The sequence below is a fragment of the Rattus norvegicus genome, chromosome 13 (assembly GCF_021556685.1).
Source record: "Rattus norvegicus strain SHRSP/BbbUtx chromosome 13, alternate assembly SHRSP_T2T, whole genome shotgun sequence".
Lineage (NCBI taxonomy): Eukaryota > Metazoa > Chordata > Mammalia > Rodentia > Muridae > Rattus > Rattus norvegicus.
Genome location: NC_141546.1, coordinates 94,048,702 through 94,066,829, shown reverse-complemented (window position 1 = coordinate 94,066,829; position 18,128 = coordinate 94,048,702). Strand labels below are relative to the sequence as shown.

At 44.9% G+C, this 18,128-nt stretch overlaps 1 protein-coding gene across 1 annotated transcript in view; it reads left to right on the top strand.

Annotated features, from left to right (window-relative positions):
• Positions 1-18,128, top strand: part of Kif28 (kinesin family member 28) — a 54,759-nt gene that overhangs the window by 9,208 nt on the left and 27,423 nt on the right. The window contains exons 3-7 of the mRNA NM_001270385.2: positions 318-521; positions 1,733-1,768; positions 3,707-3,931; positions 4,503-4,657; positions 7,765-7,876. Of these exons, the coding sequence (NP_001257314.1) occupies positions 318-521; positions 1,733-1,768; positions 3,707-3,931; positions 4,503-4,657; positions 7,765-7,876 (732 nt within the window). The remainder of the gene's footprint in view (positions 1-317; positions 522-1,732; positions 1,769-3,706; positions 3,932-4,502; positions 4,658-7,764; positions 7,877-18,128) is intronic.

Here is an 18,128-nt window from a genome sequence, read left to right as displayed (position 1 = left end):
TAAAAACACCTGTGAGTCAAGGCCTCCGCGTTGTAGGCCATTACGTTTTCAGCCAGTGGGTGGGGGGAACTACAGATCTCAAACTGAACCAAAAAAAGGCAGAAAAAGACTCCCGTGTTCCCATAGCCTCTCAGTGCTCCCAGCCTGGGAGCCAAACCTTTGACACATGGACTGGACTGTCGGGTGGCACCCTAGGTACAGACTGTGGTTCTGTGGAGAGGGCCGTGCCGGGTGAGCGTGCGCCCATGCATATGTGTGTTGAAGACATGCTTGAGAGAGCCACTGCAGCCGGTGACACTTAACGGTTTCCTTTGCAGAGCGATGTCTTCCACGATATCGGAAGGGGAATTCTAGACAGTGCCTGGCAAGGCTACAATGCTACTCTCCTGGCCTACGGCCAGACGGGCTCTGGAAAAAGCTACTCCATGATTGGCTACGGCGCAAACAAGGGTATTATTCCAAGAGTCTGTGAAGAGCTCTTCCAAGCTATTGAGAAGCAAAAGGAGAGTCTAGAAGCCCAGGTATGCCTTCGTTATTCTAGACTCCCTTCTCCTGGGAATTGCATCTTCTCATTTTCCACAAGTGGAAGGCATCATCGTCTGTATTTTCAGGTTTATGGGTGTGTCCTAAAATAGGCAGATATTTCTATATTGTATTACATTATATACGGTGATGGGCCTTGGACCCAACCCGAGGCGGGCATGAGTACAAGCGCTCTCTGAAGTTCACCCAAGAGCCAAGGGTGTTCTTATTGCCCCTAGTACAGACGCCTCCAGAGCAAACTTTGGATCCACTAAATGTCGGTGGCCATCACTGGTGTGACTAGCTCCAAAACATGAAAGTAAAATGTCAGCAAACACCCACAGGTACAGCCCTTCTCCGCTTGTTCTAGATGGCAGCAGGGATCAGACAGAACACGAAGGAGACCAGAGCCTGCGCTGTTGGGTGCAGAGGCAGCGTATTTTTCCAGTTGTTACTGGTTTTGACCAATTTCTGGTTAAATCCACACATGCAGAACCCATGGGTTGCTAATGAGATCCCATCCTAGAAACTACTGGAAACCTGGGTTAGTAGGTGACGTATGAGCAGTGAATCATTTCTATAAAGCCCTTCCAAAAACCCTCCCACAGCACTGAGTGACAGAAGCCACCTCCCCCTCTCCCCTCCCCTCTCCACCACCGTCCCCCTTCCAATCTCGTTAGTCTTCCTGCCTTAGCCTCCTGAATGCTGGAATACAGGCCTGCCCCACAGTCTCTGTGTTGCATCCGTTCTTTTGTTGTTTTTGTTTGTTTGGTTTGTTTTGGATCTCTTACGTGAGTGTGTTCGTGTGTATGTGATACAAGGGTGCACGCACACATATCTGTGCAGATAGGTATAGGTGCTTCTGCGTACACTTGTGGAGACCTGAGGAGGACCCTGGGTGTCCACCTCCATCACTCTGCACCTTGTTCCCTTGAGAAGGGGTTCTCACAGAACCTGGAGTTCCCTGGGTTTTAGACTGACCGACAGCGAGCCCAGAGCGCCCCCTATCTGCAGCCTCCACAACTGCAGGTAAGCATGAGCACCACTGGCTTGTTCTGTGGGTGCTGGGGATCCAAACTCAGGTCTTGCACCTCCCCAGCCGGATTTGTGTCTTTTTATAAAACTCCTTAAGAGCCATGCAGTGTGACACAGTTTACTAGAGAGTGTTAGTGTTTCCTTGTTACGTCACTCCACTGCTCTCTCTCTGCAGGTCATGTTTAGCATGCTGGAGATCTACAACGAACAGGTAACATGCCCTGTCTGTCTGTCTGTCTGTCTGTCTGTCTGTGTCTGTGTCTGTGTCTGTCTGTGTGTGTATCTATCTCTCTCTGTATGTCTCTCTTTCTGTCTCTCTGTTTCTGTCTGTCTGCCTGTCTCCCTCCCCAGATTCTGTGGAGATTCTCCTCTGTGGAGAATCAAACCCAGGTCCTCGCACACACTAAACACAGGCTTTATCACTGAGCCACACCCACCCGGAGAGCCCCTGCTCTGACACACATACCTGAGTGACTTCATGAATTACTAACACCAAGGGCTCTGGCCCCCTGTCATCCCGTACTGCATGTGTCCCGCCTGCCTCTCCAACACCATCTCAAAGCCCTTGTTCTTCACACTCTATGCTTAGCCACATGGCAGCTGTCTTAGTTACTAATCTACTGCTGTGATAAACACCATAGCCAGGGCAATACAGAGAAGAAAAGGTTTCTTTGAGCTTCCAGGGGGTGAGAGTCCATTACCACTGTGGCAGGGAGCATGGCAGAAGGAGGCAGACATGGCACTGGAGCAGCAGCAGCTGAGAGCTCACCTCTGAACCCACCAATGGGAAGCAGAGCCACCGGGGACACCAAAGGCCAGCCCAGTGACACACCTTCTCCCACCTCCTACTCCTTCCCAAATGGTTCCTCCAACTGGGGACCAGCTATCCAATATCCAAACACAGAAGCCTGTGGAGGCCACGCTCACCCAAACCATCACCACAGCAAATCCCCCCTTTCCCAGACATCTGTCCTTTCTTGGTTCAAGGTCATGGCTTTATGCATCTGGAAGTCCTCATGGTCACAGGTGAGATGCTGTTGGGGACTAAAGGGGACTCTGGAGGCTCTGCAGCCCGTGCTGTCTGACACATGGCTCTGCACTGGAGAACATGTGCGCCATCACACGCAAACGACTCACCTGTGCCCGTGAGGATGCTTGGGGACGCGGTTCCCTTTCTGCACCATTCTCACGCGTTACAAGATGCTACTTTTCTTTTAATCCCCTCACCCCGATTGTGTGGAAGCGTGGGACACATTCTAAACTCAAGGGTCATGGCAAAGCCTTGGATCCGACTCACAGCCCGTGGTTGGTAGACTTGTGTCTGCAACAGTCTTGAGAAGAGGAAGAGCATGGTTTTTGTTTGATTTTTTTTTTTTTTGAGACAGAGATAGAGTAGTACTGCTCTGTAGTCTGGGCTAAGTTAGAACTCAGTGTACCTTAGAGGTAGATAAAGTCATGGGCTCTATCCTAATGCCATAAATAATGATGATGATGATGATGATGATGATGATGATGATGATGATGATGATGAAGTTTCCAAGATAATATTCATGTAAATAGAGATAAACATATTCAAGCATAGAAGTTTTTAAACCATCTGTTTATAGTCAAAGAATATGAAAGTCAACATTTCTTCTTACATTCCACCTCCCCAGCTCTTCCCTGCTCCGCAGAAGACACCCTCTGCCCACGTACTCTAGCATCCCATGAGGTCTTCCCACGGATCAGGAGGAAGTTCTCACAGCACCCTTAGCAACTCAGATAGGGGCTTCTTGAAAATAATTAAACTGCATTTCCAAAAGTAATTGCTCAGCTTAAACGCTAGGTTTCTGGGAGCTGGCAGGATGGCTCAGAGGGTAAAGGTGCTCGTTGCCCAGCCTGGTGACCCGAGTTCAATGTCCTGAACCCATGTAAGGATGCAAAGAGAGAACAGCACCTCCAAACTGTCCTCTGACCTCCGTGCCGTGTCCATACACTTAGCACAGTTATGTAAGGTTGTCTGGCCCCTATAGAGACTCAGTATTAATCAGATTACATCAGGCTTATTTAGAGAGCATGGAAAATTTTGCAGGCAGTGATATAACAAGGAAAGAGATGAAATCCACCTTCTTAAACAGCATCCCATTCCTTCTCCTCTTTCCTCCCACAGATCAGGGATTTGCTGTCGCGAACCAAAGCTCCCGGAGGGTTAAGAGTCAGGGAGGATCAACGGCTGGGGTTTTTTGTGGAAGGTCTGAAGTGGGTGCCCTGTGAGGATTCTGTACAAATTGAGAAGCTGGTGGAGCAAGGATCAAAAATCAGGATGACAGCGTCCACCAACATGAACGCCAGCAGCAGCCGGTCCCACATGCTAATCGCCATCCGGTTCAAGCAGGTAGGATCCTCTCTGCCACAGGCTCCCGGGCTGGGCAGAGTGGGGCTAGTTCAGTGAGTCCTTCCAGAGTGGACCAGTGGGCTAAGGTAATCGGGAAAGAGAGGGGAGAATTTTGTACAGTTTAAGTACATTCCCGGGATGAATTTTACCACATTAGTAGATTGCACATTCCGCATATGTAGTTCTCCCTGTTTTCTGAAGTTCTTATTCTAGGGGTAAGTGAGTTTGAGGCCAGCATGGTTTACAGAGTAAGTTCCAGGACAGCCAGGGCTACACTGAGACATCCTGTCTCAAAACAACACAACACAACAAAACAAAATGCTTGCCCAATGCCTGCTGTCCAATGTGTCTCTGTAAAGAGCTTTGCAGAACTGGAGAGAGGCGGCAGGACACTTGGACCTGGAAGGCAGCACAGTCACTGTCTCTGAGCAGGGACAGACCTTCAGGGCCAGCTGTCACTGGTCTATTATTTTTGGAGCCTGAGATAACACCTTGAGGAACCATGTAAGCCTGTGGACCAGTCTGTCTCCCAGACATCAACCTAACAGCCTGAGGCATCGTGTCTCTACAGGTTTTCCTGGACACAGCTCTCACCAAACAATCCAGCATCAACATGGTGGACTTGGCAGGGAGCGAGAGGCAGAGATCATCAGGGTCTGAAGGAGACCGTCTGAGGGAAGGATCAAGGGTCAATTTAAGCCTAACCAATTTAGGGAACGTCATCAGGTATGTGTTCTGAAGAGACATCATGACCACGGCAACTTATAGAAGAAATAGCTTATTGGGCACTTAACAGTTTCAGGGGATGAGTCTGTGACCATCATGGTGGGGAACATGGCATCAGGCAGGCATGGCACTGGAGCAGCAGCTGAGAGCTCACATCTTGATGTAGAAGCAGGAAGTGCAAAGAGCCAACCAAAATGCTGTGGGCTTTTGAAACCTCAAAGCTATCCCCCAGTGATGCACCTCCTACAAGACCACACCTCCTAGTCCTTCCCAGACAGTTCCACCAAATGGGGACCAAGCATTTAAGGCATGGGGGTGATTCTCATTCACACCAACCCAATGTGACACTCCACAATGACATATAAAAGAACCGAGGGTGATGCTCCAGCCAGTCCAAGACCTGGATCCTATGCCCAGCTCCAAAACCTACCAAGGTAAGAGAAATAAGATTAGATTAACAATAACCTTTATTTCACAATTCATTGGCATTGATTCATCCCCTGCCCTCCTGTATACTCCAAAACTAATTAACACTTAACAAAATAACACTAATAAAATAAGTATTCACCTGATCAACACAAGAACTAGTTGGTGCAGAATTCTTTTCCTCCCCTCTCCTCTTGGAGCTTCTACCCCCTCCCCGACTACTGTTCCTCCTGTCTCAGTCAGGGTTTCTATTCCTGCACAAACATCATGACCAAGAAGCAAGTTGGGAAGGAAAGGGTTGATTCAGCTTACACTTCCACATTGCTGTTCATCACCAAAGGAAGTCAGGACTGGAACTCAAGCAGGGCAGGAAGCAGGAGCTGATGCAGAGGCCAGGGAGGGATGTTACTTACTGCCTTGCTTCCCCTGGCTTGCTCAGCTTGCTCTCTTATAGAACCCAAGACCACCAGCCCAGGGATGGCACCACCCACAAGGGATCCTGCTACCCTTGATCACTAATTGAGAAAATGCTTACAGCTGGGTCTCATGGAGGCATTTCCTCCAGGGAGGCTCCTTTCTCTGTGATAACTCCCGCTTGTGTCAAGTTGACACACAAAACCAGCTAGTTCACCTCCTTTCTTCCTTTTCCCCCCCTTTCTTTCTTTGTTTTTTCTTTCTATGTTTGTGGCCACACCTGTGAGTGTATGTGTGCACCTGCATACACACCTATGTGCAGAGACAAGAGACGTGGGGCGTCTTCCTCAACTCTCTCCACTGTATTTAGAGGCAGGGTTTCTTGTTGAAGATGGAGCTGGCTGGTTCCGTTAGTCCAGCTAAGCAGATTCCCTGGGGTTCCCCGGGGAGCTCCCTGGTCTCTACCTCTGCTGCCACACCTGCCTGACTTTTGTGCGGATGCTGCAATCTGAGCTCCACTCTCCAGACGTCATTCAGTGAGCATGCTCCAGCCCTCTCCTATCCTACTTTATCACATGAATATTAGTGCACATATGGGGCACATTTTTCTAAAACCTTTTTATTGGTTCTTTGTGAGTTTTACATCATGCACTCCAATCCCACTGGCCTCCTCCTCTCTTCATATCCACCCAATCTTTGCAAACTCCCCCCAAAACAAAACAAAGCAAAAATGTCACTGTGGAAGCTTTGGTGTGTCTCAGTATGTCACACGGTATATCCTTTTGTCCACACATCTTTACTAGCAAATGTTCAAAGCAATGAGTCATGGTCTGGTTCGAGGCCTCTGGCTTCTGCTACAGAATCAATACTGAATCCTCATCCCGACTCTTGGTTTTCCTGTTGTGGCCCTGTATCTTGGAGCTCCTGCAGCTTTGGATCTGCAGGACCGGCCCTTCCACACAGTTCAGCAGTTCGTAGATGGAGTAGATAGATGTTGGGGTGAGCCAACTCAAAGCCGGGGATCTCCCACCGGCTCTCCCACGCCCACACCAGCAGGGTGAACTCTCCAGCACTGCCCTGGCTAGCCCACTCAGTGCTGCAGTCAGCAAGGCGCAAGGCCAGCTCTCCGGTTTTGATGCCTTTGGGGCTGACTCACCCTCCCCGATGCCACCAGGACCAGCTCTACTGTGCTGCTGGGCAAGGTGCAGGGCCCGATCCTGATCTTCCGAGTGCTGGTGGCATGACTTCCTGTAAAAAGATAAGGTGCTATCTTTCCTTCTGAAAGTAACTTAAAAAAAATCATTAATTAGGGTAAAAATCACAGTGACATACACTTTTTGATTTGTTTTTAGTTTGAAGTACATAGATCTTAAATCCTCTGTTCAACAAATTAATATATACTTGTACACACACACACACACACACACACACACACACACACACACATTTAATTAGCACCCATGTCAAAATATAAAAGACTTCTAGAAATCACGAGTCCCCGCCACTCCCCTCCCCATCGGGACACACCGCTCCCTGTTAGAACACAGAAACACAAACACACACACCCCTTGTGGAACACACCCCCTCACTGTTGTTACACCACCAAAACAAACTGACTTTTAATAGTCTTGAGTTTTATAATTTAAAAGATTTTAAATTATGTGTATGTCTGTGTTTAGGAGTGTGGGTATGCCCATATGAGTGCAGGTGCTCATGGAGGCCAGAAGAGGGCGTCAGATCCCCATAAGCTACTTATGTGGTTCAATCTGGAGTTCTCTAGATGAGCAGTACAGGCTTGGTACCTTCTCTGCAGCCGCTATCTTTTGTGTAAATGAGGCTGTGTACCCGAGGCTTACGTCCTTTCTTACTTGGATACTCTCACACAAGTATCTGCGAGATAGTCTATGTTATTCTCATTTTACAGGGTGTGTTGTCTTCTTCTCCCTGACATAAAGTCACTTCAGGGAGGAAGGATTTAGCTTGGCTCATGGTTTTAGAGTGAGGAAAAGCACGGTGGCTCTTGGAGGGAGAATGAGCAGTGGCTTACCCAGAGGGTGGCTTACCTATGGGGTGGGGGTTGTGAGGTTTATCCACAGAGCGGTTTACTCGGTTTACCTGTAGTGGGAGCACTGACCCACGGGGTGGCCTTCAAACCACAACACGGGTTCTCAGCAGGGATGCACGAGCCATCTCCAGCTTAACCCTTGGGAGGCAGTTTCTCTCTTTTCCCTCCTACTGATCGTTCTATGCTTTTGCCTTGCACCCAGTGCTCTGGCTGACTTGGCCATGGGGAAGAAAGTTCTGCATATTCCCTACAGGGATTCTGTTCTGACCAAACTGCTCCAGTCAGCTCTGGGTGGAAACAGCCGGACAACACTGGTAAGAACATTCTTAGAGCACGTGACATTGCTCCGCTCTTAGTGGTCGATGGCTGAAATCACTCTCAACAACCTGGGCCTGCCCTCCATGAAATTTCACAGCCCTCAATGCCCGTCCACTGCGTGTGTGACAAGGCTTCCACAATATTAAATATTTTATTTATTCTTTGCTGCAGCTTTTCGCTATGGTATGTGGACTATATGTTGCTTCCATTTGTCTCTGTTTTGTGACAAGTGCTCTACCACTGAGCCATGCCTCCAGCATGGAATATTATATATAATTGTTTATGCTGTAAGACAGAATTAACAATAATACTACTAGCATTCTGTGGTAAGGCAGGTAGTTGATAGGCAGTTGTGCAATCACTGAGAGTTGACCGTGAGGTGCAGCCACGCTAAACCAGGGGCCCTCTGCTGTCCCGCCGTAGAATGGAACAAAACTGGGTAAACGCTCTCTCTCTCTGAGACTCACTGTAATACACGCCCTCGCTTTTTATCACGAACAGTTGCCTAAAAGCGATAGGTTTTCTCCACTGAAGAAATGAGCCAATTCGGTCGAATTAAAAGTTAAAAAAGGAAAGTGTATGTGGGAATGGTCTCTAGGGAGTTCACCAGTCTCTGGGGATGAAACCTGAAGACGTCACAGTATGCTGTGGGAGCATCTTATGGGGGGCGGGGGGATGTGAGGTGGGGTGGTGGCTTGTGACCTCGGCGGGGGGCGGGGGGAGTCGGAACACCTGTCAGAAATGTGGGACTGGGATATTTTGGGTGCCTTCTCTGCTCAGAGGCTTTCTAAGTGGGTGGAATTGGAGGAAGAGGGAGGAAATGGAATTTGTTGGATATGGTAGGGGGTATGGGGTGAAGGGTGCGGGGTGGGAAAGGGTAAAGGGTGGGAAGTAGGGGTTGTGGAGTTTGGGGAGGCAAGCCTGGGACTCCAAACAAAATAGGTCATCTTCAAGTCTTTCGGGGTGTCAGTTATTTGTGGATCTCAATGGCACGTACACCAAGAACTTGGAATAAAACATCATTCCTGCTGGATGGTGGTGGCACATGCCTTTAATCTCAGCTCTCAGGAGGCAAAGACAGGCAGATCTCTGTGAGTCTGCCAGGTCACAGAGTGAGTGATCTACACAGTGGGTTTCAGGACAGCCAGAGCTACACAGGGAAACCCTGTCTCAAAAAATAAATAAATAAATAAATAAATGAATAAATAAATAAATAAATAAATAAATAAATAAATGAATGAAGGAAGGAAGAAAGAAAGGAAGGAAGGAAGAAAGAAAGGAAAGAAAAAAGAGAAAAAACAAGCAAAAACAAAAACCACTTCCCTGCACTGGGGATATAGCGCTGGGCACAGCATTAACATGAATACAGTTCTAGGTTCCATTTCCAGTAACAGGAAAACAGAAACAAAATCAGTGCAACCCAGACACTTTGTGCACGGCAGACAACAGATTAAAACCCAAGGATGTGACAGGAGTTTAGTCCCCAGAGACAGTGAGACCAGGACACCTCTGCAGATCAGCAACACTGATGAGGGGAGGTTTGAGGGATTTGCTTGTTGTAAATCAGGGTCGCACTATATAGCTTAGACTGGCCTCAAAATCACATTCCTCCCGAGTAGTACAACTATTATAAATTGTAATAGACTCACACCGTGCTTATTTCATTTAGCTTTAACAATTACTGGGTGTGGGAGTTACCCCTAATCCACTCTTCTAACTGCTGGCCTGGCTACCTCCCCAGCGATGTTCCCTGGCTGTGTGCTTATGGTCCATCTCCTCTCACAGAGAGGACCATAATCTCCTCTCTTCTCCATCCACCCCCACACAACCAGGTGACTCAAAAAGCTGCCAACCTCTAATCCCTCCAGTAATTGGCTGTAGCCATTTCTATTTAGCCAATGGTTTTTAGATTAAGGAACAAGGTTTTGCACAACAAAAGCTGGTGAGCATGAGAATTCATTCACAGGCCTAGACTTTTGGCATTGCAAAAAAAAAAAAAAAAAAAAAGCAACAGAGTAAACCTCAAAATTTCTCCTTTTTTCTTTAAATAAAAAGGGTGTGCTTATTATAATAATAAGTATCATACAGTAGAACAATTATCAAACAATTATGAAAGTTATTAGGTAAGAGACATATTCAAAAAGTTCGTCTATTCATATTTGGCAACCCAGGGGAAAAGTATTCCATTATCTATCCTATCCTGGTGAGTTCAGAGTTCTATATCTAAATCAATTTCTATCCTAACATATATTATCATCATAAAAATATCTTCTTAGACACCTAGAACATCTTCAATTGTAAACAACTTAAGCTTATAGTAAGACTATGACTGTGGACTTGTCTAGTCTTCAATTCCATCAGAGACCTGAAAAAAAATAAATATTATCTAAGTGTTCTGGAGGCTCAGGGATTCAGCTTCCAAAAATTATAGGAATGACAGAGACAGATGACCACCTGGACAGTCCCCAATATTGTCTATAATGTTGGAGCATCTGTCTTCAGCTTTCAGGTCCAGAACATTTGACAGAGCTTACGTGAAACAGGAATTATGAAAGATTTTTTACCCTGTCTTGGCAGAGCTTGGAGTCAACGTCCCTGCTTCCATTTGCCCTTTCTGGACAGATTTGTCTGTGGCTGAAGCGTGGGCATTTTCTTTGCCTAGTCTCTAGCTTGCCAGAACAGAAGCAACTTGGTATGGAGGTTTTTCAATGCTCATCATCTTCTTCCAAGTTGAATGGGGGGGGGGGGGGTACTGCCATGAGTTGACACATCTCAATGTCAAAAACAATCAAATTAATAAAATTAAGTTTAGGTGCCATAATCTGAAGAGGAAACTTATGATATCTTTGGAGAGTCAGTTGTGTTGGATGGTGTTTTGTTGGGGCAGTCACGTGAAGGAGTGTTTTCCTGAAGCAGACACAGATGAGAGGATGTTTTGCTAAGGCAGGCACATGGAAGGACACATGATGTAAGAAGGACCCTACAGAGGGCGCACCATGCTAGATGGTATCGTTATGCCTTGTCATTCCTTAATTGTCATTATTTGTCCTGACTTCATAGAGAAAAACACACCAAAAAAACTTCCAATGGTGTTCTGGTGGCTTCTTGCCGCTTCTGTGGACTTGGGCCAGCTGGCCGAGTAATGTCAGACTCATGTGGAGTTTTGCTAAGACAGACTCACATGATGAGGCAAGACCCACGGGAGGGCATGTGATATTTGGAGGGAGTATAAATAAGACCCAGTGGACTGTGGCAGGGGCATGATTGCTTATAGAGGAACTTTGTAGTACTTCTTGTCTTGTGTCTCTGTCTTCGTTGATCTTTACTTTGTTGAGAGAGGAATGGCAGAGAAGAGAACTTCTTCTGGTATTTCTGCTTGTTCTGTTCACTCCTGTTGACTTGTGCTGATTTGGCAGGGGCCTGGCTGCTTCTGCTAGGTCATGCTGTGGCTACTGGTTCCTGTTTGCTATCCTGACGCTACTGAACTGGACTACTGGTGTATATACTGACAACCCAAATTGGGTTTTTTCCAAAGAACTATTTCTAAACAGGTCCTCTCCCCTCATATCCTAATAACATTTTCCCCACTACCTCTGCTGAATGGTGGGCTAAAAGAGAGGTTAAAGCATTTTAGAACCCATATTAAAAGTAGGTTTTGAAAAAATCGAAGACTACAATAATCTGTCACTGAGGTTTTTTTTGAAGAGGATCTCTCTATTCATAGCATATCTGAACAGGCAAACATTCCCTGTCTCCTGCTACCTATTTCAGTGTACAACCCAGGATGCATAATAATGTGATAATACAGACTAGCACCTAACATGGCCATGAGTTTTATTGACTATTAACTTGTATTACTTAATTATTCTAAACAGTTTCTAATAGCTATTAAAAGAACTGGGACTAAACCTTGTGTTTTTATGTTTTTTTTTAATTTTTAAAGATTTATTGATTTTATGCATATGAGAACACTGTCGCTATCTTCAGACACACCAGAAGAGGGCATCAGATCCCATTACAGATGGTTGCAAGCCACCATGTGGTTTCTGAGATTTGAACTCAGGACCTCTGGAAGAGCGGTCAGTGATCTTAACCGCTGAGTCATCTCCCCAGCCTCCTAAACCTTGCATTTTTAAATGAGTTGCATAGGCCTGATGCCTATACAAGAGTTGAAACATACATATATTATGTTGCAACAAAGTTAGTTTTAAATTTTGCATCAATATACAAAGAGTTATACCAATGAAAACCTTAAACCTCTATCAATATGCAAAATTCTGTATCAATGTAACAAAATGTAGCCTCAACTGTGCACTAAAATATGAAGATCTCTACCAATGTAAGATTATGGCTATAAATTCTTTTCATTTCATTTAAGAGTAGATTCAATAATCTACCCTTATTTGCCTAATTTCTTTCTTTTTTTTCTTTTCTTTTTTTCGGGAGCTGGGGACTGAACCCAGGGCCTTATGCTTACTAGGCAAGCGCTCTACCACTGAGCTAAATCCCCAACCCCATTTACCTAATTTCTTATATTATTTCTATTTACCCTATTTTTTCTTCCAACCCCCTTTCCCTTGCCTAAGGAAGAAAAATAGAAAAAAGTAAAAGAGAAAATAAATCCTTAAATCTAACCTCTCTATTTTGTTTTCTCCTATCCAAGACCATAATTATCTGCAATCATCCCTTAAAAATGACAGCATATATATAACTCATAAAATGAACAAAACAAATTTAAGGGACTAGGATGATAGACTTCTTATAATTGCTTCTTGCTGAATTGGGGAGAATAATTCCTTTCTGGGGGCACAAGAAATTAGCAAAATGGTTACTGTTGAGAAAGCTAGCTGTAGCATTTGTTAACCAGTCTCTGTGTGCTGAGAAAGTGCAGACTTAAATGAAGTGCTGACTGTAACAGTCTGAAAGGCTGGACCAAGCAGGCTAGCTATTCTAAAGTTGTTGCAGAAGTGGGTTTTTAGAGGAAACAGATCTTACGCAGTTGAGGTAGGGTGGCAGGATCAGGCAAGGAGCTAGAACAGGGAGCCTCAGCATATCAGCATCTCCAGGGGCGAATCCTGTCAGGGCTGCCTCCTGGCCTTCCGTTCTGCAATATACATACTTGACAAGCAATATGCAGTTCTATACAGAATGTGCAGGGTGAAAAGATCAATTTAAGGGTGATTTGTGCAGGTGGAAAACAGCTGTCTTTCTTCAGAAGTTAGTTTGATCATATAATCAGACTGCAAAATAAGTCTCCATTCATGCCATAAGAAAGTATGGTATGTTATGAGAACTTTCTAGCCAACAACTTATTGGCCGTGCATGGTGAAGTTCTGGCTGGGGACATTTATATGTTCCAGTTAGTTTCAGAGTTGTTTTTTTTTTTCTCCATCTTTATTAAATTGGGTATTTCTTTCTTTCTTTTTTTTTTTTTATCATGTCAAGCCAGGAGAGGAAGAGAGGAAGAGAGAGAGAGAGAGAGAGAGAGAGAGAGAGAGAGAGAGAGAGAAAGAGAAAGAGTGGAAGAGCGGAAGGAAGAGTGACAGTGAGGAAGAAGAGTGAGAGTCTCCTGTAGCTTTAAGCTTTATTCACCACTTATATACCCAAGTCTCCAGGTAGAAAATAACTGGGAAGCACAGTGGGAAACCCTGGCTTGTGACTACCTGGCTCGTGACTTCGTGACTTCGGTAACAAAAGACCGACTATGAGACCTGAATTAATTAGGGAGAAATCCCAGAAGACCAGCCTAAATCTCAAGGATAAAGGCTGAGGAAGTAAAAGGCAGAAGTAAATTGACCACCACCCAGGTGTGGTCCAGGTGTGTCAGTTCCACAGGCATCAGCCGGGCTCAGCAGAGGTCATGCAGTGGAGACACCGGGTGTTTACTACTTGGTCTTTTCTTCCTGTGCCGTAAATACATGGGAGAGGCCTCTGTCCAACAATCCCATGACTTCTTAACTGTGGCCATGCAGTTACAAAGCAGCCAGGCCCAAATCCAATATGGCACTACATCTCCCCCGTTATTCTTTTATAAAAGACCATTAGGTGGAAGTAGTGGTCTGAGAGAGACCAGACATGCCTCACAGAGTGCCCAGCTCGGCCATGGCGAGCCACTCTTGCAGTTAGGACTGCACCCCAATGGCTAGAAATGAACTTATGCTGTAACACACCGTTCTGGGCTATACGTGTGTTTATTGGGGGAGAAACTGGGCAGAGGAGCATTTGACCGGCCCGTACGTTTAAACGGGGTGTAGCTAACTCTGTCTTAGGATCGACCTCTCAGACCCCAGCCTTATCTGTCATAGGACCACCTTGTCGCCCTCAAGGCTCCATGTCTAGATTGGTCAAGGGTCAGAGGAAGTTGCCTGTCGCTGAGAATAGCTACATCAGGTCATCTTCTCATTCCTCTTACTTGAGCCCAGGGGGCGAAGGAGCAGGGTCCAGATGGCATTAATTTAAGAGATTGTGGAAGTTGAGCCTCTCCCGATAAGTAGTGGGCACCTCATCTGGTTCTCCTCAGCTGCTACCACCAAGGGCCGTAGTCAAGCCACTCCTATAATAAAATTTAGAATTCCCAATTGTTAGCAACTACTCCAGAAAGTTCACCCACTGTGCTTGCCTAACAATAGATTGGGGGAGGGTAACTCCAGACACTGCAGACACAATGTCTGCAGCAGTAATGGCTGCTACAATAGCAGCGAAAGTGTCAAGGTCTTTCCCAGGACAGTTCAGGATCGGTCATTCTTCTCTGGAGCAACCAGCAGGCAATGGAACCATGTCTGAGATCTGCAAAACCAGGGCAGAGTTCCCCAGTCCACAGCAGCTTCCAGCAAGCAGCAGTGCACAGAGGGTCGGAGCGCAGGCCGCAATGGGACAGGACACAATGACTGCAGCAACGACAGAATTTCAGACACTCAGGCAGCTGGCACACTCCTGCAGCATCCTCCAATCCGTCCCTTCTCCTATGCCGGCCGGGCTCCAGGGACGTCCCGTAGGTGGTACCCCCTTTCTTCTCCGATCTCGGTGGGACCTCCATTTGTCGGTGCCAGCACCGACACAGTACCGAGAATCGGGCGAAAGCCTACAGGATGAAAGAAACACACACACACACACACACACACACACACACACACAGGTTATCATGTCAAGCCAGGAGAGGAAGAGAGGAAGAGAGAGAGAGAGAGAGAGAGAGAGAGAGAGAGAGAGAGAGAGAGAGAGAGAGGAAGAGCGGAAGGAAGAGTGACAGTGAGGAAAAATTGGGTATTTCTTATTTACATTTCCTTTCCCGGTTTCCAGGCCAACATCCCCCTCCCGTTCTATGTGGGTGTTCCCTTCCCCACCCTATCCCCATTACTGCCCTCCCCTCAACAATCCCATTCACTGGGGGTCTAGCCCTGGCAGGGCCAAGGGCTTCCCCTTCCACTGGTGCTCTTACTAGGCTATTCTCTGCTACATATGCAGTTGGAGCCCAGGGTCAGTCCATGTATAGTCTTTAGATAGTGGCTTAGTCCCTGGAAGCTCTGGTTGGTTGGCATTGTTGTTGATATGGGGTCTCGAGCCCCTTCAAGCTCTTTCAGTCCTTTCTCAGAGTTGTTTTAATAAAGGGTTTGACATTGTACATTACCATTTTGATTGATCCTTCTGATTTTCTTGTTTATAGTTGAGATCCTCGGGAGGTCTTCCCCTGTCATGCCTAATTTTTATCAACTTGGAAGGAACCCATAGCTTTTCTTTTCCTGTGGAAGAATAGGCATAACTACTTTCCCAGCATAACAGATTTCCTGTTTTCAATTCTGAGGTTAGGACTTCTTTATAATAAGCAGGCTGGGTTAGTTCAGTAGTATTTTTCTATAACCCAATATCTCTGAGCAGCCGTAGTATTTTGTTCACTAACATTCAAAGAAATTAAAGTTAATAAAGCATTATGTAATTAATCTGTCTCTGGGGGTCTTTGTTACCCATTTTTGCTTGTTAAGCATCTCTTAAAGTCTGATCGGATCTCTCTACAATTTCTTGTCCTGTTGGATTGTGTGGTATACCTGTAATATGTTTGAAACCATAATACATTAAAAAAAATCACTTCATTTTATTAGAGACATAAGTTGGAACACTGCCACTCTTAAGTTGTACATGTATTTCCATAATGGCTATAACGTCTAACAAATCAATGATTATAGAATCCAAAAACTATAGAAATGACATAGTTCAGTCTACCAAGCTCTGTAAAATGAAACACATCCATTTGCTAAACTTCATTTCTTTCGGTACCTTTAGGGTTAGTTCCCGTAGCTAACAGAATTAGTTTATGTATAGAAGGAGTAAGACATACCTTCACAATCTCCCTGACTTGTTGCCAAGTGATAGAAAATTCTCTTTTAAAGCCTTTGCTGTTAACATGGTGTTTTTAAAAATGAAATTCTGAAGCCTCTAGCAAGCTTCCTCTCGATAGCTGATCAATTTCATCATTACCTTGCTAGAAGATCTGGTCGACCTGTATGGTATCTGATACGTGTTATATACAAGGTGATCTCTATTTCTGATCACTTTTTGTAGTTGAATAAAGAACGACATTGATTTGGAATCATTCTGAGTAAGTTCAGCAGTTTCTATACGCAAAACAACTCTTTCTTCATATTGAGACTCGGTTACTATATTAAGAGACTCTGGAAAAATCTAATAGCACCATGAAAATTGCACATAATTCTGAATTTTGAACTGAATTATAAGGACCCTCAACCACCTTACTTAATGCTGTCTGACTTATATCCTGCCTTTCCCAATGTATCAGTATAAAATGTAGGGGCTCCAGAAATTTGTGCTCCTTTTATTATATGAGAGGGAATCTAATTAGTTCATTTTATAAGTTGGAGTCACTTGCTTTTTGGGTATTTATTGTTAATTTCTCACCCCAAAATTACTGCAAGTTCTTTGCCATCGCTCACCTTGTGCCCATAATGAGGCAATTTCAGCACTGGTAAAAGGTACCACAATTTCGGATGGTTTAACCGATAAAGTCTCATTTTTTTTTCCTTTTAGAATCAATTCAGAGACTTTTATATATATAGGTCTTCAATTTTTTACACTGTGTGCTAAAAATGTTCCTTATAAGATATAATCTTCGGGGTTGTGGATTTAGCTCAGTGGTAGAGCGCTTGCCTAGCAAGCGCAAGGCCCTGGGTTCAGTTCCCAGCTCCGAAAAAAAAAGAAAAAAAAAGATATAATCTTCCCTCTGCAAAAGAATCCCTGTGGGAGAATGTGTAGAAGGCAAGATAACTAAAACACAAGCCATCTTTGGGTTGATACGATCTACATAGACATTTTGTAGTTTCTTTTCTATCAGAGCCAATTCCTTTTCAGTTTCAGCTGATAATCTTCTTACAAATATTTAATTCGTTATCCACTTGCAAGGTTTGAAATAAATCACTCAGCTCTTGGGTGCTCAAACTAAGTATAGGCTGAAGCCAGTTAATATCTCCCGGTAATTTCTGAAAATCATTAAGGGTATTTAGCTGGTTTCTCTCAATTTGTGCCTTTTGTGGTCAAATTTCCTGCAGATTTATCTTATATCCTAGATAATTAACAAAATCTCCTCTTTATATTTTTTCAGGAGTAATTTGTAATCCCCAGTAAGCAAAAAAATTTTTTGCTTCATTAAACATTTATTGTAAGATATCTCTATTTGAGGGGCTGGGGATTTAGCTCAGTGGTAGAGCGCTTACCTAGGAAGCGCAAGGCCCTGGGTTCGGTCCCCAGCTCCGAAAAAAAAGAACCAAAAAAAAAAAAAAAAGATATCTCTATTTGAATCATCCAATAAAGTATCATCCACATAATGGTAAATTATGGATTGAAGAAATTGTTTATGAATTATTCCCAATGACTATTGTATAAATATTGGCTTAAGGTAGGACTGTTCGACATTCCTGTGGCAGGACTTTCTATTGGAATTGGCACTGAGTGGTTAAACGCAGGCACTGTGAAGGCAAATCTCTATCTTGTTCTTGTAAAGAGATTGTGTAAAAGCAATCCTTTAGATCAATCGCTATGATAGGCCATTCCTTAGCTAACAAGGAAGGCAATGGGATTCCAGGCTGCAAGGAGCCCATTGGCTGAATAATTTTATTGATTTTTCTCAGATCTGTCAACATCCTCCATTTGCCTGACTTCTTTTCCATGACAAATACGGGAGAGTTCCAAGGGCTGATGTGTTGAGCCTCCAGCTGCTCTTGGACTAGCTGTTCTAGTGCCTGT